This window comes from Tachypleus tridentatus, chromosome 3 (assembly GCF_004210375.1).
Source record: "Tachypleus tridentatus isolate NWPU-2018 chromosome 3, ASM421037v1, whole genome shotgun sequence".
Taxonomy (NCBI): Eukaryota; Metazoa; Arthropoda; class Merostomata; order Xiphosura; family Limulidae; genus Tachypleus; species Tachypleus tridentatus.
The window spans coordinates 79762764-79789251 of record NC_134827.1 but is presented as its reverse complement, the minus strand read 5'-3'; the positions used below and the strand labels follow the sequence as shown (position 1 = coordinate 79789251).

Sequence of the window (26488 nt, the reverse complement as noted above, 5' to 3'; positions counted from 1 at the left end):
GGATATTTTTGCTAGCTGCCCCTAATTTAGTAATGCTAGAGTGAGGCAGCTAGTCCTCACCACCCTCCGCCAACTCTTGGGTTACTCTTTTATCAACAAATAGTGGAATTCACCGTAATACTATAACGCCTCCACGGCTGAAAGGGCGAGCATGTTTGGTGCGACTGCGATTCGAACCCGCGATCCTCAGATTGCGGTCGAGCGCCTTAATCACCTGGCCTTGCCGGACCCTAACATGGTTTGGTTCGATCAGCTTGTTGTTAAGAGCACACTACATGGTGCGGTACATTTACTCTGTCTGACACAGGTAACAAAACCTGATTTTAGTGTTGTAAGCACGCACACTTACGGCTAAACTGTCCTCACTAATATCAATTTATATAGAAAACAGTAAATAGATCTAAGAATACTTATATTTGCATTTGTAATAATTGGATACATAAAGGCCAGAATGACAGGTAATTTGTTTATCGTTATTATTACTGTAACTGAAACTACGCGGGAATTTTTTTCTAATATCTTTCAAATTATACTAGCTACATTTTACCTATTTGGTTTCTCATAATTATACTTTGGAGAATGCATAGTGAAGTGTATTATCGAAATATATAGTCATTATATGTATCAAGTTTTAAAAATGTCAGCCACTCGCTTATTCGTGCGAGCAACCAACCAACCATAGCGTCATCTCCCTAGAGTACCTGCATTACGCACCTCATTGATAATTCCACGAACAAACCCTAATTTGTACTTGATGAACTAACGTTAGATTTACGGATTTACAATCAGTAAATTTGTATAAAGGTATGTTACGGTGAAATGTTTATCTTGTCTACGGTAAGTATCGTAAACTAGATTTATTGCTGAGCTACTGGGGAGAGGGGCTAAGAATGTTTTTAACTCTGTATTTTGTTTTACGTATTACTGCAACTTGTAAGCTATGTTTTCAGTGTTTTAATTTAGAATTTTGCTACAGGACGTGCAATTATGATCGAAAACTTAAAAGTAGTCGTAAAACCTAGAAACTTTCAGTACGTGATTTTGAGAACTCGTATTTTTTATAAATACACGTAATATAAACCATGTTTTCAATGTTTCAGTTCAGATTTTTGCTATAAGGCGAATCACCTTAAGATTGACAAAGATGATAAAAGTATTCGAAAATAATTTTGAAACGTTCCCTATATTTGGTAAAAGTGAGAGTTCACTACAAATACAAACATATGAAGTGTGAGAATGATCGAACGAAGATTATATTGTTTGTGTATTAACCAAAGCCTATTGTATTTCATATGATTTGTTTTGAATTTTATACAAAGGTATACGATGGCTGTCTGTAATAGCTGTCACTAATTTAGCAATTATAGACTAGAGAGAATGCAGCTAGTCAACACCAGCTTTTGGGTTAGTCTTTTACCAACAAACAGTGTGATTGACCACACATTATAATGCTCCTACAGTTTAAAGGTGAACATGTTGGGTGATGAGAATCCAAACCTGTTTCTTGCAGATTGTGAATTGAGCACTTTCACTACTAGACCTATCCCATAGTAAAATTTTAAAATCGAGGTAACAAAGTATCATAAAATAATGACACTTTACAACACAATAAAATCTCACAAAACACAACATTAAGCCTCAATTATCATACTGGTTTAAAAATAATTATATCTTAAGAATATAATTAATGAATTTTGTCATCCGTAAAGTTGAGGATACATGCATATATACTTCTGATATTCTTAATAGATAAGGTATAAAAATGGTTCTAAGTGATAGTCAGAAGAGAGTGGGTAAATTTAATGTGACTAAGAAACAAACAGAATTGTTTCAATTAGAAAAAACAATTAACCATTGTGTTAACAAATGCCCTACCTTATTAATGAAATATAAAACAATACCTCATTAAGTGCATAAGGTTTCTAAAATGACACATTTCTCTATCTTTTTAATGGCACTTTGGGTTTTATTACACTGACTGATGGCTAGAACAAAGCTGAATGAGTGCTAAATTAGCAAGGGATTCTCAGACACTAGAAACTATTGAAAAAAGGAAAATATTTTTCTGTACTTTTGTCTTCAGATATGTCCAGTGCACTGGGTTTGGTAAACAAATAATTAACAAACTAAACTAAATTAACGTGGCAGGGGTTCAGTTTAGAGAGAGAGAAATCAGAAGAGTTCTCTCTCCAACTGGGGTGTTCAGGAACTTTATAGTTCCTCTTCGTCCCCTTACGTGAGAAATGTTTTAAAATATCCATGGAGTATTTACTTTATTTTAACATTTCAAAAATATTTATAGTGAGAGGAAGGACGGAGAACTGGACAAAGCAGCGAAAGTGAAGTGAGCCAGACTTTGGCTCGACGATGGAGAACCCTGGCGGCTGGCGAATTGGTTTTTTAAAATTTACTGAATAATTAACAACTTAATTGAGATACTATATGTAGGGTAGGATTAAACATAAGTTTACAGTCACATATATTTCATGTATATAGAACATATAAAATTAATCACAGAGAAATTGTATTAAATTTTTGAAGAAAATTAACTGAATAAAGATGTATTGAAATTTTTAAGGGAACTTTATGCTGCTGAATCTCTCTTGAAAAAAATTGTCTTTGTCTCCTTTGAACCATTTTCACCCAATTAAAAGTAAAGCTGAGTCAGTTTCTAAGTGCTAAAGCATCAGTGCCTACAACAGGCAGAGAATAACTCTCTCATTTTATGTCCGCCCCACCTTAGCCAAGTCACTGGGAAAAGGGACCAAAAACACACCTGAATTTGTCAATTCTCAAAGGTAATGTATTATTTTGTTTTTTCTGGTAAGTTGGGATGTGATTTTTTAAACTAACATCTTAATGTTCTAAAAGTATCAAAATATTCCTTTGTTCATGCTACTTGGATAAGGACCAGATACAAGTCCAGAAGTGAAGTGTTTAGTAAGGCTTTAGTATGCAGAAGGATATGTCAGTATCTTGTATAGGTAGTGAAATAAAATGGTGTACATGGAAGAATGTATCATTTTGTGCTCTTTTATAATAAATTATGAGAAATCACAAGGTTTATTGTATCTTTGGTCTATTTGGTATTTTTAGGTTCTCTGATTTCTCTGGTAAATTATGTATGACCCATAAAATAATAAATGGTTTAGGAAAAAAAAGTTTTATGTTTTCAAACTCAAACTGAAGTATTTTGATCAATATTTCAATAAACAAAGTGATTACGCAGATAAAACAGAGTGAAAATAATCTTTCTTTAGTACTTGAACACAAAACAATGGGTTTTAAATGGAGGACAGCATCTTTGCTAGATGTTCAGAGTTCTCAGAAAAACCTGCAGATGAAACTGACTGTTTGTAAGAGGGAATAAGATAGGCCCACATATAAACAGGATATCTACCAAGCTGTATTCTAGGAAATAATTTTGAATTCTCTGAGTCTGACCTGAGTTCATAAAAGAATGAAACATTTGCTCTGGAATAAACAATTTATCTTGTTTAGATTTTAATATTAAATATAATAAAATGTTTGTATTGAATTTTTGAAAATAGAATGTTACCATAGAAATCCAAATGTGAAATAAGATGATTGCAATTGTTACCTTAAGTGGGCTATTATGGCTATAAGTTGCTGTTCATAAACATATCCACTCGGTGTGGATTCCTGTACGTGGTGAGGGGACCTTCCAGGGAAGGTTCTGTTCTTTCAGTTCACCTCCTCTGGGATGTAAACATCCACCCACGTGTTTGCAGTGCATGGCGACCCATGTAGGGAAGGAGAGGATCCTGGTAGTTGAGGGATCCAACCCTAACACACCACTTTGGCCTTAAATTTGTGTAGACGGGCAGCCTTGGGGTGGCCCCCCCTTGGGTCAGTAGGCTGGTCCACTTGGGCTAGGGTCAACCAAGTACTAGTGTTGGATGTTCTCAACAGATTTTGTGGACATTATATCTGATGCTGATGTTTGGGTATAGTGCTCACAAAACCCTGGTGTTGCTGCAGTGTCCTTGTTTGACATTGTCGTGCATTCCCTCATAGGGCTCCATGATGGGTGGGGTCAGTGGGCACTGAAATTTCCCTTTTTTATTATGGATCTTCCAAATAAAAACTTAAATAGTGAGAAAATAGTCCATAGGTAAACAACCACGTCTTGAAGATTCTGAGCAGCAATCTTCAACATCTGTAACACCTGTTGTAACTCATTTTCTTATCCTACATTCTCTTTCAAACAAACTTTTAGGGCAAATGTCTCCCTTTTTCATTCAGAAGGGACCAGAGGGACTTGCTGGCTCTCCAAAGTCAGTAAAGAAGCTTCAATCTGGTGACATATTGGTTGAAACATCCACATCCCAACACAGTGAACTCCTCTTGAATTCAAAGGCAATTGGGGATGTACCTATTGAGGTTACCCCTCATGCTACCTTGAATTCATCACGAGGAGTTATTGTTGAGAGGGATTTGAAGAATGTCCCCAAGTCAGAGATTCTCGCTGGGGTGTCCACTCAAGGAGTTTCTGCAGTGAGGTGCATCTCCACTCACAAAGATGGAGCTACACTGCCAACAAATATCCTCGTTTTGATATTTACATCACCATGTGCACCTGCCACCATCAAGACAGGTTATCTTAATTGCAAGGTATGGCCATACATTCCAAACCCTCTCTGATGTTCCCAGTGTCAGTTGTTTGGTCACCCGAAGACGTCATGTTGTGGTTCCTTGACATATGATTCTTGCAATGGCAAAGACCATGATGCCTATAAGTGTGAAATGGACACTCATTACATCAGTTGCAATGGCTCTCAACTGTCTTACTTTCATTTTTGCCCTGAATGGTTGGAAGAAAAAGAGGTGCATTGTTTGAAAATGATTCATAACATTACTTATCCTGAGGCTCAAAAGTTGCTGTCCACCACTTCATCTCAGAAATATGCTGCTGCACTTTGTTCCACTATTACAGTGGATGTGCAGACAGATCTCCAAAATAATTAGTCTCAAAACAAATAAAAAGTCTTTTGACCTCCATGGTTTAAAAAGTTGATGAATCAGCTTCAACACCCATCTCTGTCCCTTACATACATTCCAGCAAATCCCAAGATCCACTTCCTTTGGTTCCAGGTACAAGCATTTCCTCAGTACATCTTCTTCTCCCACTTTAAGATGCAAAATGATCATTCATTCACATCCTCATTCACTGGAATCCTCTTTCAACAGCAAAGACCTGCCCAATTGACCCAGGGCAGAATCCATGGAGGTCGATAGACATCCCTCGAATAAAGACAGTAAAGAAAAGAGATGTGGTTGTAAACAGAAAGATTCTCTGCCCAATTTGCCTACACATAAGTAAAAATGACCACCTTGATCCAATGGAACTGTTGAGGTTTACATTCTAATCTGGATGACATCAAAACACTGATTGCTTCTTTACCATCCTGTATGTCTTTCCTTACAGGAAACATTTCTGAAACCTGCTAATATATTCACCTTTCAGTGGTTTCATTTGTACAGAAATGACAGGTTGTGTGATGGACGAGTGCATGGAGGGGTGGGACTGGCTGTCCACCACTTCATCTCAGAAATATGCTGCTGCACTTTGTTCCACTATTACAGTGGATGTGCAGACAGATCTCCAAAATAATTAGTCTCAAAACAAATAAAAAGTCTTTTGACCTCCATGGTTTAAAAAGTTGATGAATCAGCTTCAACACCCATCTCTGTCCCTTACATACATTCCAGCAAATCCCAAGATCCACTTCCTTTGGTTCCAGGTACAAGCATTTCCTCAGTACATCTTCTTCTCCCACTTTAAGATGCAAAATGATCATTCATTCACATCCTCATTCACTGGAATCCTCTTTCAACAGCAAAGACCTGCCCAATTGACCCAGGGCAGAATCCATGGAGGTCGATAGACATCCCTCGAATAAAGACAGTAAAGAAAAGAGATGTGGTTGTAAACAGAAAGATTCTCTGCCCAATTTGCCTACACATAAGTAAAAATGACCACCTTGATCCAATGGAACTGTTGAGGTTTACATTCTAATCTGGATGACATCAAAACACTGATTGCTTCTTTACCATCCTGTATGTCTTTCCTTACAGGAAACATTTCTGAAAACTGCTAATATATTCACCTTTCAGTGGTTTCATTTGTACAGAAATGACAGGTTGTGTGATGGAAGAGTGCATGGAGGGGTGGGACTGGCTGATCAGCATATGCCCACCCTGTCTTTGCCACTCAACACACCCTTGGAGGCCATGACCATCCGTGTTTCCTTGGGTCATACCATCACTGTTTGTCCTCCCAACCTGTTGCCTGGAGAGAGAAATGATCAATCAGACCTTGATGCTCTGATTGAACAGTTGCTGTCTCCCTTTTTAATCCTGAGGGACTTTAATGGACATCATCGCCTCTAGGGAAGTGCTGATATTGATAGGAGGAGTCGCTCTGTTGAACATATGCTCTCTGTTCACAACCTTTCTCCTTTCAATATTGGTTCTTCTACCTATTTTAATGCACCTAGTCAGTTCTTTACTGCTATTGATATTTCAATTTGCTCCTCTTCACTATTCTCCCACTTTTCATGGAGGGTTGACTATTATATAATAATCCATGAGGCAGTGATCATCTTCCTATAATTTTGAGAAAGACTGGCCTTGGTCGATGCTACCCTACCCGCATGCCCCGGTGGAAGCTGGATCAGGCAGACTGGTCCACTTTCACTGCTCTCGCAGAACTTGATCCTGCCATCGTGAATCAGCCATCAATAGACGACTGTGTGGCAGCAGTAACTGACTGTATTATACAAGCAGCTGCTCAGTGTATTCCTAAAACCTCAACACGTTTTCCACAATATCCTCGTCCGTGGTGGAATCCTGCTTGCCACTTGGCACGGAAGGCTCAAAAACGGGCCTGGGATACTTTCTGTAGATATCCCACACTTTCGAACTGCATCGCTTTCCAATGGGCCCATGCACATACTAGGTGGGTAAGACAGCAAAGCCAGAAGGAATCTTGGATTAAGTTCACAACTAGCATATCTTCTACACCAGTTTAAAGGTCATATGGGACAGGGTTCAAAAGGACAATGGGCATTACAATTCTGTCCCCCTCTCCATCTTACTCTCTGATGGCCAAGAGGTAGCTGATGTTTGGAGCATCGCCTATACACTAGATGAAAGCTTTTGTTGGGTATCTAGCACTTCTGCTTGTTCCTCCACCTTCTTAGCCATCAAGACTCGGGCAGAGCGTTTACCTCTTTCCTATCGAACTGACTGTCTCTTTGACTATAATCGTTCCTTTACACTGGTGGAACTGAAACTGGTCCTTCATCAGTCTGGCAGTACATTTGTTGGACCAGATGATGTACACTATGACATGCTGCGCTATTTCTCTCCTGCTTCTGTTGATATTCTTCTAATTGTTTTTAACCAGATCTGGCAGGAGAATGTTTTTCCTAATGCCTGGCACCAGGCTATTATTTTACCTTTCTCTAAGCCTAGGAAAGATCCCAAGATTCCTTCAAACTACCGTCCAATTGCTTTGACGAGCTGTCTCTGTAAGACCCTTGAGAGGATGGTTAATGCTCGTCTTATTTGGTTCCTCGAATCAAACAACCTCCTCTCGACCACCCAATTTGGGTTCCGAAGACAGCACTCCACCACGGACCACCTAATTCGACTTGAAACATCAATCAGAGAAGCCTTTCTCAAACAACAACATCTTGTTTCAATATTCTTTGACATCGAGAAGGCTTATGATACATGGAGGTATGGCATATTGGACTTTTGCCATCTTGCTTCCATAATGATTGTAAAGAGGAAGTTGCCCTAACTAGATTTTGCATTGGCCACAGTTTTTTAACTCATCCTTTTCTTTTATCTGGGACTGATGCACTAGTGTGTAGTCTGTGTAACACTCGGGTCTCAATAAGCCACATTTTACTTTCTTGCTGTCGTTACGACTCTCAATGACAGCACCATTTTAAACATGTTCTGTCCCAAGGTTTGTCCATGATGTTAGACAGTGTTATTGGTGATGGTGACACTGTCTACCTTGAAAATGTTTTTAGTTCTTTAAAGGCTATTAATGTTTTAATGCCATTTAAGTTTTTTAATTTTTATATTAAACCTTTTTTACTTAAGAATTGCAGTCCATCTAGTTTGATTTGAAATTTAAAAATGGCCATAATGTCAAATAACTCGAAACCAGGACTGGAAAGGTCAACTTCAGGTGACTAACACTGCTGTTTGAACTACTTGTTAGTCATCCTGTTGGGTTATTATTAAAATTTGCTAGAAGTCTTTTGAAACCTTTATTACTATTTGAAAATTGCCATAACATCAAATAACTTGGAACCAGGACTGGAAAGGCCAACTTTAGGTGACTGATGGTGGTTTTTGTACTCAACTCTAATACAACTTGTATTAGTGTAGTTTTTCTTTTAATGTTGTAGACCAGATGTAAACATTGGCTTTATGCTATTTATGTTGTTTTTTAAACTTTGTTTTGTTTTACCTTAATTTCCTTTTATGAATTTTACTAAATTTACTTTAATTTTAACTTTTTACTGGATGTTTGGTTTAGATAGCCAAGCTGCTTTGTGCCATAAAACACCAAATCAATTAATCAACCAACCAACTTAAATGTAGTTGAAAATGTAATTTAATAACTGTTTGCTTGATAAATTTGAATAGATTAAATAAAATCAATTCTATTTTATATGTTTACTACTGCTGGAAAATATATTTGTTTGAAAGTTTTCATTTATGAAAAGGACAAGGTTTGTACAAAATGTTTTACCTCGTAAAGAATGTAGAGGTTTTGAGAGAGGAAATGCATTGTTTAAAAGCTTGCAGTAATAAATATCTAATATCAAATTAGTCTAACATTTGAATTATGTTATTTACTGCTTTATCCCCATATTAAAAATTATAGTCAAAACTTTTAATGTATCATGGATAATGCTAGTACTTGTTGGAACAGTGGTAAGTCTTTGGACTTACAATGCTATAATCAGGATTTTGATTCCACTTGGTGGGTACAGCAGATAGTCTCATGTGGGTTTTCTGTCACAAAAAGATAAATACACATAGATAATGCCATACAATAGATGGCAGTCAAGTTTACCTGTTGAATTTGCATTATTTTTTAACAGATGTGGCTATCATTGAGATTTGTTATGATCCTGGTAGGTAGTGTAAGTAAACACAAACTTAATTTTCTAATGTATTGATTTTAAAGTTGAATGTAGTTAGCTTTGATATATATATGATTGATTTGACATAAGTTTAGTTGCACTAAGTGACCAATAAATATATATTGTCTAACAATATCATCACTTACGTTACATTTATTACTGACTTAGGTTTAAGTTGAGTATTGCTATCTTTATTAAGACCAAAACTACAAAAAATTATTTAAATTAGAAATACAATTTGCAAGTTCTGTTTATCTTGTTTTTAATATTATTCATGGGTAAAGAAAATCCATAATCATGATAATGACATGTTTTTTTTTTTCCCTGTCAATTTAATTTTTGTATCAAAATATGAAACTTGCTTGTTGTATTAAACTTTAAACCTAATTCTACTTCAGTCTTAATGTCACTTGTAAGGAATGCTTGGTGTAAATGTTATGCTAACAAAAGTTCACAGAAAACTGAGTGTGTAGTGTTGAATATTATGTGCGAGTACTGTGAGTGTGTGTGGTTACAAAATATAGAATCAAAGTTGGTATAAATAGTGTAGAATCCAGACATGAAACTGGCTTTTTAAATTGGATAATATTTATGTAAATAAGGTGTGTGCATTTATATGATTTATCATTACCTTTAATTTCTCTATACTCTATAGTAACTGATCACTAGTAATAGTTGTAACATATACAGTCACATGAATCAAACTATCAATAACATACTGATTACTGTATATCTTACAGTTTAGCTTTCAGTTGATCTTCATGAAAATCCTTAGAAGGATCTCAAGAGTCGATGACAGACCTTTTGAGAAAGTTTTCTCTGCTTTTAGGATTCGAATGGTTCAGGAGAGTATCTTCTGACAATGACTTTTTTTTTGTTTTTTTTATCAGTTAGGTAAATGCAGAATTCTTTCTTGTATGTGTGGTTTGTATCTCACTATTTTAGTATTATTTCATTTTTTGTATGGTCATCTCAGATGTGATGAGCTGTTGCAGATAGGTTGATATTACAGACTTGTATGTCTTGTATGATCCTGAATTTTAACTTTCATTTATTTATTTTTTCTTGCTCTAATGTGCTGGAGTCCATGTTTACAGAGATTATTGTAAGTGTTGTTTTCATTCTTATCTGGAACTTCATGTGATGCACACAGCTTGGTTTTGTGGCTTCTGCATGCTGTTCTGACCACTGCTTTGAGTGAGTGCTGTGTGAGTAATTAACAATCAGAATTAGGTGATCATATATGCTATTAACAATGTTAGTAATCTTTAGCTATTTATCACAACCTCACCATAAATACAGAAAGTATAATTTGATTTAAAATATCCACAGTTTTACATTTATGTTTAAAATTATATGTAGTACTCCCATCTGGTGAATTATATTTACTAATCTAGCCTTGATCAGAAATAACACCCTCTGAATTAAATTATACATTAATAAAAACTGTAGATTCCTATCTTGAAAACAAAAGCTAAAAAAACAACTATTTGATATTTGTACGAGTTAGTCTGTGATGATACATGAATTTGAGAGTTGGGTCACATACTGTGACAGATTAGTAAGTTAAGATTTTGTAGCTATGATGAAAAGGTCTAGAAAAGGATTCAAAACTGTCTTAGTGCTAGTAATGAATGTGACAAGTGAAAGCCTGTAAGTGACAGGTTTGTTGTTTGCAGGCATTGAAATCTGTTGTCAGGGATAACTTAGAAAAAAGTATTTAAAAATTGCATTGAATAAACATTTAAAGTGGGAATTTTTTATTTAAAAAAATGCATGTGTGGCAGTTTGCTGAATATGTAACTGTATGGGTCAGTATATGCATATTGTGTGATATAGAATGTTAGTTTCTCACAAATATGATGTGGCAAAGCCATGGCCTGGTGGTTAGGATGCTCGACTCATAATATGAGGGTAACTGGTTCAAATCCCAGTCACACCGAACATACTTGCCTTTTAAATCGTGGTGTCATTATAACGTAACAGTCAATCCCACTATTCATTGGTAAAAGAGCAGCCCAAGAGTTGGTGGTAGATGTGATGACTGCCTTCCCTCCAGTCTTACACTGCTAAATTGAGGATGGCTAGTGCAGATAGCTCTTGTGTAACTTTGCATGAAATTCAAAAACAGCCTTTTTTCGTTTTCATTATTATTTTGAAATACTACAAATTGAAAAAAATGTTTCATTTGGTAATTTTAGTTTTTGTTTTTTGTGCAAGAGTTAATTTATAGAAGATAATTGCACTTGATTTGACAATCAAGTAAGTTGTATGCACTTTTATTTTCAATAGAAAAATTGAAAATAATTATATACTTATTTATTATTTAATAGAAAATTAAGGGAATTAGAAATGGATTTTCTTTGTTCTTCATTTATTATTATTTGAAGAGCATTCTTTTTACTATTTTTCAAGCTGTACACTTTTTAAAAGAGTAGGTATTTTATAATTTTTTTAGTATACTAAGATTATATTTTTGTTGCTAGTATTATTCATTTCATTCTTTAAAACACTGAACTGTCAGATGTGTAAGAATCTTTAAAAACTGAACACTGGGGCTTCAATTTTGAATCAGTACCAAAGTGTCCATTTAAGTGTAGAATAGATTTGTATACAACTATAATGGAAAGTCCCTCTTTCATGTTTGATTTCAATAATCAGGGTTAACATAGCAAATAAAATGTTTCTCCCAATTCAAATATAATTTCACTTTTATCTCCTACTTCAAACTAAACCTTAGTCTACTTATTACATACATTTTCAAAATCCTCAACAATGAACTTGACATTATGTTTATTTTGCTGACATTTTGGTTTGGGTGCTCGATTCTCAGTGTGTGGAGCACTGGTTTGAATCTCTATCATCGAATATGCTCACCCCTTTAGCCATGAGGGCATTATAATGTGGTGATCAATCCCACTACTCATTGTTAAACTAATACCCAAAGAGTTGACAGTGAGTGGCATTGACTAGCTGTCTTCCCTCTGGTCTATCTTGCTAACTTAGAGATGGCTAGTGCAGAAAGCTGATATTGTAACTTTGCAGAAATTTCAAAACAAACCAAACTAAATTTTGCTATATTAAAGAATATAGAGGAAGTTACTGTGGACATATAAACAAAGTAATATTACAGGGATAAGGCTTTATGTATGTTAAATGTGCTAACTTTACTGTAATGTAGTTTTTCAGTTTGATTAATTTGTGTATGTGTACAGTAAATAGTTTTTTTTTTATAAATTTCTTGTGTGTATTGTAAAACTTGTATTTTCAAAAAGTTTAAAACCTGGTATGATATACTAGCTGTTATCTAACCTGTGATTTGTGTAAATCTGATAATAAGAGGTAGCTATATTGAATTTGACTAATAGTGTTAAATTACCTTCAGTAGGAAACAATTCACACTAGTGAATCAAGTAAAAATGTAAACATGTCTCTGTCTTTTTTCTTTCTATGTGGCATTGAATAATCAAGGCCTTATTTTTGGGGTTTTTGTCAAACGTTATTACTGGATTAACCTCAAGTTGAAAAGTTCACAGTTAGTGACTACAGTGGATTCAGAATGTCATAGCATTCAGTTACAGTTCAGTAAAGTGCCCAAATATTGTAAATCTTTTACTGGATGTAGAATATTAAATGCTTAAATGTTTTAAGGTTGAAGGTAATAATATTGTTTCTATTTATAGCTGGTTATCAACACTTGATTACGTTTCCTCTGGAATTGAAACAACTTTACATCATCCAGCATACCTCTGACACGTCTTCTTCACGAATGATGTGCTTGGTAATAAGTCATCAGATAAGCAGTTTATTAAAGGTTTTCACCCCAATGAGACCAAACAAGAAAATTGTTAAAAATCTTTACCATAGCAATAATAATCAAAATCTTCATTCTTCAACAGAGTCATTTGTTACTTCATGAGGTGTTTGTTTTTCTCTTTTTTCAGTTTAAGTGAGGTTTTGGAATGGTTTTATGACATCTTAACTTGTATCAATTTAGGTTAGTATTTGATGCATAAAACTTGCAAAGTTAAACATAACCTGTCTGTTAAAAGTGCCTTATTCATTTCTAGTTTAAATCTACAATATATTGAATTCTATTCTTGCTGTTTTTGCAAGAAAATTGCAAACAAAGCAGTGGAATATAGCATTTGAGAAAACTGTGATTTATGTTTATTGAAAAAAATTACCATTATAAGTCATGAAAAAATATATTTCAGTAGTTTGTGTTTACTGAAATAGTTCAGTAAACTTTGTTGCTGATAAGAAGTGTGTATGTATGAAAAGTGACTAAATCTGATATCTTCTCTTTTCTACATTCCATCTTATTCTTTATTAGATTTTAAAACTTGCTTTGTTTACTCAGATATTTCTCTGGAAAGACAGATTTTGAAGAATAATTCTACTGAGAAGAATGTTTCCAGTAAAGGACACAGATTATTAGTAATCAAAATGATATATATGTTTTTTAACAAAGATTCCAATGACCAGATGCTCATATGGAAAGAACATGGTAAAATATTTTTTCTGTAAAGAGCTATCACGTTGCAGCAGTGTGCCGTGATGTTGTTTGTGTTATAATGTCAGTGATTTATAACAAACTGGTTGTATATGTTTCTAGGTCTATGTTAGAGTAGATATTTTGCAATGATTTAAGAATATTCTTCCCTCCACAAGATTGCTATGTGTACACTTTAGAAGCATGTATATTATTAGCTCTTAATTATTACATGTGTTTACAGCTGATTTTACAGTTTAATGAAGTGTGTCTGTGTGGTTTTTAGCTGTTTAAGTAATTATAAAACTAATTGGATGTCAGTTAACATTGAACAACGTGAGATACCAATTACATATCAGTAAAATTCAGTTCTTTTCTTTTCTAGTTTCTTGGACTGGAGGATTTGTTGAACCTGGAAATGAAGATATTCCAAAGGTCTTGCATGATAGTATAATCAAATACATCATAAGACGGGGTATGAAGATTCAAACTTTTCTTAATGTGACTGGAATAACCCAAGAAACACTTCATAAATATATATATAGTCTCATCAAGACTAGAAAGACAAGGCTGAGCAAAATATTCAGTGAAGACCAAGAAGCAAACTTGATCAGATACAGAATAGAAAATCCATATGCAACACTCAGAGATCTCAAGGACTTCATTTTAAAAGACTGTAACGTTTTTACAAACATTAACTCTATCTCTCTGTCAACATTACACCAAGTACTAAAACAGTATGGACTAGTTAAATCTGCCAACTTGGAATTTCATGACAAAAACATAAGCATTTGAAACACAAACCCGTGTAACTTGTCACTGTGTCAGTAATTTATTATTGTGTCTTGTAACACTGAATTAGGAAATACATAACAACGTGGCAGTTTCTTTTGTTTTACTTCTAGGGTACAGAAGAATAAAACCTAAGGTTCCTCAAAATCTTGGCAGCAGTCTTTTTGAAATGTATGACGACATTCCAAAAACTGTTGGTGTGTCAGACAAAACATATATGACAATAATCAACAGTTTTTTTGTGAAGGGTAATGAAGCTAGAGCTGTGGCGAGAGAAGTAAACATGACAGAAGAATTAGTGAAGTCTGTTGTTTCTCTCCATTTGAAATATAATCTTCACAGAACTGCCAACTGGCAACCAAATCTCACTTCACGTAAGTCCCGGAGAAATGCTAGTCAATCCGTCAAGTTGTCAGCCAAGCAAGAAGAGTTATTGGTGCAGTACAAGCGACAGAATGCCGAGGTAACATTGAAGGACTTGCAGACGTTTGTGAGAGAAGACAGGGATACTTTTCCACAGGTCACTGACATTGATTTATCAACTTTGTATAATATTTTGAAAAAGCATGGAATCCATACAACTCATTATGATTTTCGTACAAAGATGTAATTAAAGAAATGAGGTTAAAACCTATGAATGGCTGATTTTCTTAGACATTCTTGATACAAGTTTGAAACTTGCATACAATTTTCAGAAATAGTTTCAAATTTTAATTTTTTTTTATTGTGCCGAATTTCTCTTAATTTCCATTTTCACAAGAAATGTTTGAAAGAATTGGCATGAAATGCTTCTAAAACTCTGCTCTTACATAAGTAATATTTTCCAAAAGCAATATAAAAAATTGAGTTTCCTTTAGTGATGAAGTTACTATTAAATGTACATATGTAAATTTTGTTTTGGAAAAAAACTTTCTTTGTTCACACATTTTTAAGTGGAGACTTTGAAGGTAACACACATGTTAGGGATAAAGTTGAAACTATGGTATTAGATTTGTCTCGTCCCTAAATTGTTTTAGTACCTGTTGTACCATTTGTATTAGCATTGCAAGACTGTACAAACTTAGAAAAGGACAATGAACTTGCCAGTGGCACTTTCACTCTGTATGCACTTTTGTTTCCTGAAATGAAGTGTATTTTGTGAAGAAGACAGCAAAGATAAAAAGTATACTGGTTAACCATTGCTATATTATTTAACTTCTGTAGTCTGTACTGAAGAGATTCCTGCTGTTTTTTGTATTCTGTTCAAAGAATATTCGAGACAATATGAAGAATTTGATTTTTTGTATTTATTGGCATAATTTTAGAGAGAGTTAAATAATAGAATGCTTTCTTAGTTTCTTTCTGACTTAATTTTTAAAAAGTAAGATAAATGCTTTTGGTATTGGTGGAAAAAACAAAATATACAATCACAGGATTAAATAGGCTCAGATTAAATGCAACATGATACTTTTCGTCTATGCTGTTTAAAGTATTGTAATAAATGAAATGATATAGTTAGGTAATTTTCAAGGATATTTCACTTGTCTTTGATTAATGTTTAAGTTTTCTATTTGTATGTTAGGATCTTTAGAATACTAAACTGGCAAACGTTTAATGTTGGTGAATTTGTATTTATAATGAACCTTTTAAAGTTTGTTGTTATACTTTGAGTATGTAGTAAATGGAAATTTTGCTTTTCTGCTGGTCAAACCATGCCACTGGATACTCAGTTACCTTTTAGTCTAGTATGAGATAGATATGATTATATAATTTTTTACTGGGGTTCTCTCCTCCACTGGTGTATAACTATACTTCCTCAGGTTGGTAGTTTATGTATTACATCACGATAATGTAACCCCTATGGGGTAAGTGAAGAGAAATTTTACTCAAATTGGGATGTAATGTCACACAAACTGTCTTCCACAATATTCTAAACCATCTTGTATTCACTTGAATTTCTTTCTCAATAATATTAAGAGAATTGTGTTTGTATTAAGTGTTATGAAGCATTTTAATGAATTTCCATAAGTAATTATGTTTTCAAACTGTACAATTAATTCATTTGTGTGTTGTTTTTTTGTTTGAGTAACTTTTTTTCTTCTATTTCATGAAGATGTTCCCCATTGGGACAGTGGTAAGTATTTGGATTTACAATGCTAAAATCAGGGGTTCAATTCCCCACAGTTGACACAGTAGATAGCCTGATATGGCTCTGATATACGAAAACATTCACACTTCATGAAGACATTGCAAAATAAGCCATCCAGGAAACTTACATTTTTTGCACTTCAACCCAGGAGTGAAAGTAAAGAGTTTTTAGGAGAAAGAATGAATAACAGTTAGGGTTAGTAGTTGTTATTGTGTCAAAACTTAGTTTCTTGAATTTAAGTTAATGATGTTATTTTACTTGAATTGTTGGTAATGATGTTTTTATTAATTAAAATTAAAGATCTAGTTGTCTGTTAATATACCAATTCTTTGCTTGTGAAGCTACAATTAAAAAAGAAAGTAAAATAAATCAAGCTATTAATTAGTACATCAATTCTTTGTTCATGGAGTTATGATAAAAAAGTAATAAATGTTGGTTAGAGCACAGCTTGCAATCTGTGGGTCATGGGTTTTAATCCAATCACCATTCATGCTTGTTTTTTTATTTTTGGGGGTGTTGTAATGGTACAGTTAATCCCATAATTTGTTGGTAAAAGATTAGAATAAAAGTTGGCATTGGGTTGTGTTAACCAGCTGCCTTTCCTCTAGTTCATAACTTTTAACTTGGTAATAGCTAGTGCAAGTAGCCATTGTGTAATTTTGCACGTAATTTTATAAATAAACAATATAAAGTTAAAAGTCAGTTTATTAATGAATGATGAGCTTGTGAGAAGTACAGCATTTCAATTCCATCTTCCCACAAGTTCTCTAACAGAACATCCAGTGCAAAACTTGTATTTAATTATTATTTTATATTTTAAAAGCTGTATGATATTTAAGTTTAAAATGATATCTTTTCAAGTTTGGTTGAAGTTTGATACATATAAAATCTGTTTTTTCAATATTTTTTTTCCTTCAACATGTAAAGTCTAGTTGTGACCCACTGACATTATGATTTGAACAAACTGTAGTGTTACTTTGTGAAATAAGTATATTTGTATTGTATATTGATGTGTTAAAATATTTATTGTAGAAATAAAGGTAATTACTGAAGTTACTGTAGAAATAACTTGATATGACTTACAAAATTTGTAAGATAAAAATATGAACCTTTCACAGTAATATTTAATCCCATTCTGTGTAAATGACAACTACATGAATTAATTCACAGAAAAACCTTTGAAGGTAGTATTGTAGTTATATTGTTTTTATGAAGATTTTTGTATGGGTTTTAAATATGTGTAATAGTTGTTTTGGTTTATTATTTACCTTTTTGAAATTATTACATAAAAGTCATTAAAACATTAATAAGCTCTTCAATAGCTCCTTAAATATGTTGTTTCACACCTATGTATTTCAATCATTAAATGTGTTTCTAACTGGGTCAGGCATGGCCTAGTGATTAGCATACCTGGACTTTTAACAAAAGGTTTATGGTTTGCATTTTCTTGCCAAAAATTCTCCTTGTTTTGGAGTAATGTGTGCATTTTATAATGACAAAAGTACCCCAACAGTTGGCAGTGAATGTTTTTGGTTAGCTGCTTTGCATTTAGGCTATCAATGTGCATAGCCTTTAGGTAACTTTAGATGAAAATTCTAGAACAATATTACTAATTGTTTACATCATTTTGGCAGTATAAGAAACTTAACCAAATCTATATTCACACCTGTCAAATACTCTAGGTGGGCTGTGGTGACAACATTTTTACTAGTTTAAAAAGCCTATGACCATACTATTGTTTATTACAAGTTCAGTATCATGTCTGACTTTTTAACTGTTTTATCTGTGTGAGTATGAAATAAAGTATTGTTTTCATAATTTGTGGTTCTTTTCAGTTTGTTCTATTGATGCACTGCTATTTCATTGCACATGAGTAATTGTGTTATTGTTACAACTTCCTTTTTGCAATATAGTGAGATCCCTACAAGAAGACATAAGTCCTAGGAAGCTATAAAAGTTTGTGGGAAAATGAGTTTCACGGTTTTATTGCCAAGTCCAGTATGGGAGAAAGCTATGCTAGTTTTGCATTATCTAGCTGTGATGGTAAGGTTACGACATCAGGACCTACGGCTTAAGGAATGGCAACTCAGTCTTGTAGATTTTTGTGGTAATAACTACAGGGAGACACCAAAACAGGTCGACAGGTATATTTACCCGAAGTAAAAAAATGTTTAAGTTATGTTTACGTTATCTTCTCGGCATGATTATAACAGTAGGTGCTCTTCTGTACAATAGTTCTGAAAATTTTACTGTAAAAATATTTTCTAACAAGATGAATTACAGTCATATGGATTTAACAAGATCCATATTTACATCTCCCATGAACTTTATTTCAGTCTGGAGTTGTACAACAAACAAATTCTCTGTTGAATTATCTAAGAAATTAATGCATTCGTTAGTAACACTTTTTTTTAATAATCCAAACAACCTCATTCTTTCTTTGTCATGTACAAAGCTTACCGTTAGATATTATTTCAGGGTTTTGAAACAACTTCTAGTTTAGAAGGGTTAAATTAGCAGCTGTTTCAGCTACAACAAACAATATTATATTTATTATTTGAGATTGTTTTCTCTCAGAGATAGGTAATGGTCAGTTAAGTAACTTTAATACAATCTTTAAAAATGTTTGAACTGTAATGGTGCAGTTTGTAAGTCTGGGGTTATGTATATAATTTACTCAATCATTTTTAAAATTATATACAAATATCTTAAAATAGTCTTGTATTTTTAAAGAAAGTGAGCAACTTTATGTACCTATGTTTTTCAAGTTGTTGCTTGTTATACTGTGTATTTTGTATATAATATTGAATAAACTAAAAGTGATGTGAAGGAAATGTTGTGTGTGATTTAATAGAATGAGGGTATTTCGTGGATGAATTAGTACAACCTAATTATTTTCAGTTTTAGTTTGCTGATATGTTGATTTGTAACATTTAATGGTTTAGTAAGTTTATTATACAGAATTAGTTTCATTAATATACACACCTTTTCAAATATTGGGGCATTATAATTTGAGAGTCAATCCCACTATTTGTTGGTAGTCAAGTAGCCCAAGAATTGGTGGTGGGTGATGATAACTAGCTGCTATCCCTGTGGCTTTACATTGCTAAATTAGGATTAATTGGTGCAGATAGCCCTCATGTAGTTTTGCACAAAATTCAAAACAAATTTTCACACATACACATACAATTGAAGTTATAGGGTGAAACCCAAGTGTCTTTCTGGTAGAATATTAATTTTAATTACTGTAATAATCATCATGTAACTTTTATTTTCAACATAATTCTGAATATCTTGCACACATATTCTGAATAGAAATGAGAAGTGTAAGATATGGTTGAGGTTTTTTTTCCAATTGACATTTAACTAGTGCTGATTTGGTGTACTTGTTTACAAAACATTTGAGGAGATAGTGGTGGGTTTTCTGCAGTTAAACATAATCAGACCACTAACGATGAGAATTGGTGCATAAAAAGAAATGTTTTAACACTTTCGTCATGGTATAAACTACTAACAATCATGAGTAGTTCATAATAATTGTAATAATAGAATGTATAACTTGGTAAATTAAAGTTTAAGTGAAATGTTCCTTAGTGTCTCCTGTATATTAAATTACATTTATTTTTGTTATTTTAAAGACTTAAGTAAAAGCTTTTTGATGTTTGCCACATCTCAATGTACATATTGTGCTAACTGAAGACGGTTTTGTGCTTTTATCTGATTATACAGTTCTGTATTTTCAGAGAGAATTTACAATATTTTAAGATTTAAGTGTTATTTTTATTAATATATGTGTGTGTGTTTTCAGTTATTTGTTAAGAGAATTAAACTTTTGTGTTTATTTTTCATAACTTTATGTTTTACAAATTTAGAGATTAAAGAGTAATAGAGAATATTATTCTGAAATAATGCACTTCATATTATAACTTAGACTAACAAAGTACAGTAAAATATCTTCCAGAAACAACACTTTATGGTACAGGCATCAGAAACTAAATTTTGTCTCAGGGAATTTCATTGTGATAATGTAGATTAAAAAGTGTATAGTAATATTAAATGGATTTTAAAAATGGAAATGTTGGCTAGAACTGTTCTCTGTAACTGCTGTTTACAGTAAGGATATGCTGAATTGAGAATTGTGTGACAGAACAAAGAAGGAAAGGTAAAGGAAAATATATTAAGTTGCCTATGGTTACGGAATATTAATTGCTCTCTGCTTTAACTATGGGCACAGAATAGTTTAGTTTTTCTCTCAGTTTTAAGACATAATTTTAACTGATCAAAGATTGGCATTTCGTAACATTGTCCATTTAAATTAGGTCCTTTTTTGCCAGATGAAATCCAGTGTCCAGTCTGTTTCAAGAACTACTCCACCATTTACACATTGAGACGACACATGGTGATGCACAAGCCTGCTAGAAAACAGTTTCAGTGCCAGGTCTGTCAGAAGCTTTTCAACTGGCGAGATAACCTGAGGACCCACATGCAAACTATACATCATATTTTTGTATCTGTAACTGCCAAGAGTTCAAAATGGACAGCAGTTAGAAAGGAGAGTAAAATTTGACATTCCTTTCAAATGTTGTTTAGCCTTGCATATACAAATCTAATAACATAAACTGTGTAAATTCTGGATGATTTTGTGTTCCATAGGTGTTATGTGATTGTTTTGTAAGAGCTTGCCCAAAATTACATGTAACCTCAATAGAAATCATCATTCGCAACTCAATGTTTTGTATAGATTTTTGTTTATCAAAGTTTTGAAAGATTACACTGAGTTACTAAAATATTTAGGAATTGTAATATTTACTGAGACATGTATACTTAATCATTTTGTGTTGTTCTTTTTGCTGATCTTTATTCTTTTTTGTCCATCTATAAATTCATGAATACCTGAAACATAACAATAATCTTTTGATTTAATAAAAATACATGTAACTTGAGTTACAGAATATTTGGAAGGAAATAGTTTTAAAAGTTGTCAGTTTTCATAAGCACAAGTTTCAACTCATTTACTGCATGAGAGACTTGGTACGTACTTGAGGAAGTCACAAGAATCTTGGGACTTTGTTCAAAATTCAATTTCTCCCTCAGTTACTTGTATAGCAAGACATTCACAAAATTATCTCTTGCCCAATCTCTTGGTAAAAATAAGTTTGGAGTTGCAAAAAGTCATAACTCTAGTACATATGTACATACATATTTTAGAATATTTGGTTACCTAGATAAACAAGCTCCCCAAAGAAGGAAAGTACTTTTTGAAAATGTAATATATATATATATATATATATTTTTTTTTCATTATCCTAGAATAAACACTATAAGGAGCAAACTTTTCACCATCACAACGTATTCTTAAAACTCTTTACCATGTTTACCAAGATTTACTTTAATGTAATTTACAAATCTCCTTCTGTCTTTTCTGTGGATAATTTTTATCAAATTCATAGTGAAACAGTTGAAAATAAACCTAGAGTTTAAAATGTGCTTAATATCAAATGTTTTCTGAATGCAGTCACCATTCACCATTGTTGTTTGTGCTGCTTGTAATTGCAGAAAAAATATTGTTCTAGCATGCAGTGCTTATTTTAATGACTTAGAAAAGTTTCAAAATGTGTTTTGTAATTGTGGATCATGTTGTCTCTAATAATAATTATTTATACCTTTATAAGTACAAAGTAAATAATAGAAGAAAGTGAGTCGAGTAGCTATTATGAAAACTACAGACATTAAACAGGTTGTGACAAACTACTGTTAATAATGGCAATTTGTTTTCCATCTACAATAACTTATAACAACCAGTTGTTCTTATGTTTAAAAATTCCAAAGTAAAGCAGTACAGAAACAGATTTGTAAATAGTTATATTTGCTTTGATGTTTTTATTTTTGACAGAACTTTATTAAAAAATCAAAATTAAGTTTAAACATGAAGCATATTTTTAGCTATGAAGAAACACAATTAAGACATCTAATTTGTTTTCAAATTGGGTATTTAGGATTAAATTATTATTCCCAAAGTCCTAGGTATTTCCTGACTAAGTTTAGTGAGAAGAACAAAACCATGAATGAACATAATTTCATTGAGTACTTGTTAATTTGCTTTTAAGTTTCATTTGTTCTCCATTTATTTCTTTTTATGTACCTAGGTGTTTATGAGGTAACTAGCTGGAGACCGAACAAGCAATCCTACAGTTGCTACACACCACGGGGCATGGGTACTACCTACTGTACTATCTGTAACCACAACTTTACTAGACCCTCACACTACAAACGTCACTTATTGGTACACAGACCAATCCGGCAAAGGTTTGCTTGTCCAGTATGTAACAAGAAATTTAGTTGGCCAGATTATATAAAGAAGCACATACAACTAGTTCATGAACAGCACTGAGAGAAGACAATCAGGTTGTAGTTCACACAGTTTTCAAAAAAGTTAAAAGTAATTAAAAAAAAAGGAATCACCTTTAATCAAAGGTTTTCTCAGAGAATTTAATGAAGTAACATAACTTTGATTACAGTATTTGTATTGAACAAGTGACACTGATTTTCTCTCGTACAAGGCTTATATTTTGTATAGTAACTGTACCTGTGGCAATATACAGTGTGATCATTGTCGTGTTTATTAGTATATTTAATATCTAATCATATTAGTAGCTGAAACATTTGACATTAGCAATTAGTATTTAATAATTAAAATACAGTAACAAATATAATAATTGAAAATCTGAGTAACTATATAGGCTACTAACCATAACAGTTTTTATATCTGTTTGCCACAACATCGAATACTTATCTATTTTGCTCTACGAACGTATTAAACTACTTATGTTGCACAGAAAACCAGACTTACCTTCTTGTTATGAGAATAAAAAAAACAAAATAACATTAACGTAATAACACAAATGAGTATATCCAATCAAAAAACAAGTTAAAACATAAATAATTTTAATATCGTGAGTATCATTATCAAATATCTACAGATAACTTCAACAAACAATCCAAATAACAGTTGAGTATATTCAGAGACAGCTTCAACAAACAAATCAAACGTTTTTATTTTTTGTCTTTACTGTTCTGTTTTGTAAACTTCTGTGGCTGACATATTTAAATGACATTAGTATTCTTAAGAATGCATTAAATATTTTTAAAGTATCATTTCAAGTACTTCATCAGAATTTGAATAGAATGGAGTACAGTGGAGAACGTTTTTTCCTCAGTATTTTCATCCCATTGGGAGGAATGCAGCAAAAACAGTCAATGGTTTAAAAAAAAGTATAATGATTTAGTTATTTGTTTAAATTATAGCTTAAGTTTCAGGAAACAAAGCAGTAAAAATACATGTTATTTTGATAAATAAGTAGATAGTACAAAATCAGTAATCTTGAAACATCTCAACTGACTTAGGCCTACTTTTAATTTTTTTTTTTCATTGCCCTTTAATACATGTTCCATTTCATCCTTTATGGAATATCTCCAGCATTTTTATCTATAATTACCACTTTGTGCATTACAGATGAGATTTATATAGACATAATTGAGATGTTGCTTTGACAATATTGTAACAGAAGCTTACTTTCTTTCTTCAAGATTTATATATTCTTATAAGTATAGTTGGTATTGCCACATAATTTTTTGTACTTAATGGATTTTTGTTCACTTTCAGTGAATGAAGTTTATTAAACTAAACAGTGAAATTATGGATGTTTATGAATCTTTGACTGTCCAGAACAGTAAGAAAGTTCTTGGATTTATTCAAGATTTGAGGAAGGAGCCTTTATTCATGTGTTTTGAGTTTAAAATTCTTGCCTAATGAAAGTTTCGACTTTCTTGTTATGATAATCTGTGAAATGATGTACCAAAAATGTTGTAATTTTCAGGGTAAAGTAAATAAAATTGCTTTTGATTTTAGTATTGTCAACTTAAGTTTTCTTTTTGTGCAAAGGGTATTTTTGTCTTTTGTATAGAGTGATTATGTGTCAAAGCCGTCGGTTTTCCAGTACATTAGATGTATCAATTTTCAGTTTTGATTTTTTAAATGACTGCAGATGTATTGTGATTGTTTTTACGTATAGAGTAAGCTTTAATATGTGCAGGCTACATAAAGAATGTTCTTAGCAAACAGAAAAATATTTTATAACCTCTTGTATAAAAATGACATTGGTATAGTGTTCTTTAATGATGGTGCTGTAATAGACACTGTTCAATGTTTCAATAGTGTTTAACATTTAACTTCTGCAGTGCCAAACTTGCACATCTGCAATTTTCCATGGACATCATTGTGTCTTTGTGATAACAATTTTTATTTCAACCTATCCTGTAAATATTTAAATTTTAGGCTACCCTGATCTTCGTACAATCGCATGTCTAGCTGGTTAAATCACAACTGTCTTTCTTACTGGAAGTTTGTAATGCATAAAATGATCACTATATAAATCCCTGATCATTGCATATTTAGGAAAGATCTAGTGACTTTGTAGCACCTCTTGAGTGGTTACCACAAAACGATCAACTAAGAGAATACTTTGAAATGACTGAAGGTCATCTATTACTTTTGACACTTTCTCTTTTTGAAGATAAACAGTTCTCTATCTGAAGTTGTGTGCTCACCGAGACAATACATTATGGTGTATCAAATCGAGTCCAAGCCATGGATCAAAATATGTATATGTGTGTGTGTGCATATTTGTAAAATAACTCAAATACAAACTACAGTAATTGTACTGTAGGGGAGGGAACTGTAGTTATCATTTTTTTAATATACCGTTTTTATTCGTTTATAAGACGATTCGCTTATAAAACTGGTCCCAACTTCACCTGAGAGATTGTCGATATTCTGTTTAGACTCGTTTATAAGACGAAGGAAGGAAAGCAGGTAACGAGAGAAAAGTGAAAAAAATGGAAATTAATAGAAACCTAATTTTGGGTTTCGTATACGATATTTCGATTTCAGATTAGAAGGAGAAAAATAGAAGAGATAGAAAAGTGAAAATAAATGAATAAATCCAAACTCGGTGTTCAAGCGTTTAATGGAATTTCATCAACTATTTTATTTACTGTATGATAAATATTCATATTTAAAACACATAACAAAGAACAATCTAACGCACAAAACTTATCACAACATATTTCAGTATCAAAGTACGTTTATGCTAACTTTTAAACCACATTTCTTCAAAGTATTAAAAGAGTTTACGCAAACTGCACTTTAATAGAACACAGCAAATCAGTATGCAAGTTATGAAATTCAAAAGCCTTCAAATTATTCGTTGTCGCTATCTCCAAACAGTTCATAAAAAACTGCTCCTCGGACAATCCATCATCGTAGAGGTCACATTCCTCCGTGTTCTCCACAATCACAGATCTAATAATAACAAGATAGCTCACTTCCCTATTACACTGTCTGAAATATCTGCACAGTTCTGAGTGAACTAAATTTATTTTCTATGTCTGTAGACCTCGCCTATAAGACGGGCCCCCCAATTTGAGCCCGAAATCTCGAGGAAAAATCCCCGTCTCATAAGCGAGTAAACACGGTACTTTAATTCATTGTACCTTTATTCAACTACCAAAAATTAAATAAAATCAATAGTATGTGTTCCATTTCTCGATATAATACACACAAACTGTTTTATTTACCAAATCTCAGATTAGATGCTACAAATGTCAAATCAATCATCTAAGTCGGATTTATTAACATTAGCCTTACTTGTTCATTGTCCAATCACTTGGTAACTAACTATTAGTATCACATAGGAACACTTCACTTTTTATATCAGCTTAATGGGTTTAAACTAATTCAGTGCAATAACCAATCAAATTAATAGATCCATGTGTACATGTATCAGTGAAATGAAATAAAGTAACTTGGAGGAATTG

The 26488-nt window shown here is 32.9% G+C and overlaps 1 protein-coding gene across 13 annotated transcripts; it reads left to right on the top strand.

The window, feature by feature from the left end:
- The first annotated feature begins 632 nt into the window (after positions 1–632).
- On the top strand, positions 633–26488 carry LOC143247308 (uncharacterized). 13 transcript variants are annotated; one of them, XR_013026492.1, is made up of 7 exons: positions 633–804; positions 12881–13117; positions 13561–13707; positions 14078–15004; positions 16577–16807; positions 18526–18756; positions 20947–26488. XR_013026492.1 is itself a non-coding variant. In XM_076495133.1 (6 exons), exons 3-4 carry the CDS (start codon positions 14654–14656, stop codon positions 16649–16651), a joined length of 426 nt encoding a protein of 141 aa, XP_076351248.1. In that variant the 5' UTR covers positions 633–804; positions 12881–13117; positions 13561–14653; the 3' UTR covers positions 16652–16807; positions 18526–18756; positions 20947–26488. The 13 variants fall into 13 exon arrangements, 5 of the variants coding, with proteins under 5 accessions (XP_076351248.1, XP_076351245.1, XP_076351244.1 ...); XR_013026494.1 differs by having other exon boundaries at positions 13561–15004; positions 20947–23017; positions 24276–25923; XR_013026488.1 differs by lacking the exon at positions 13561–13707.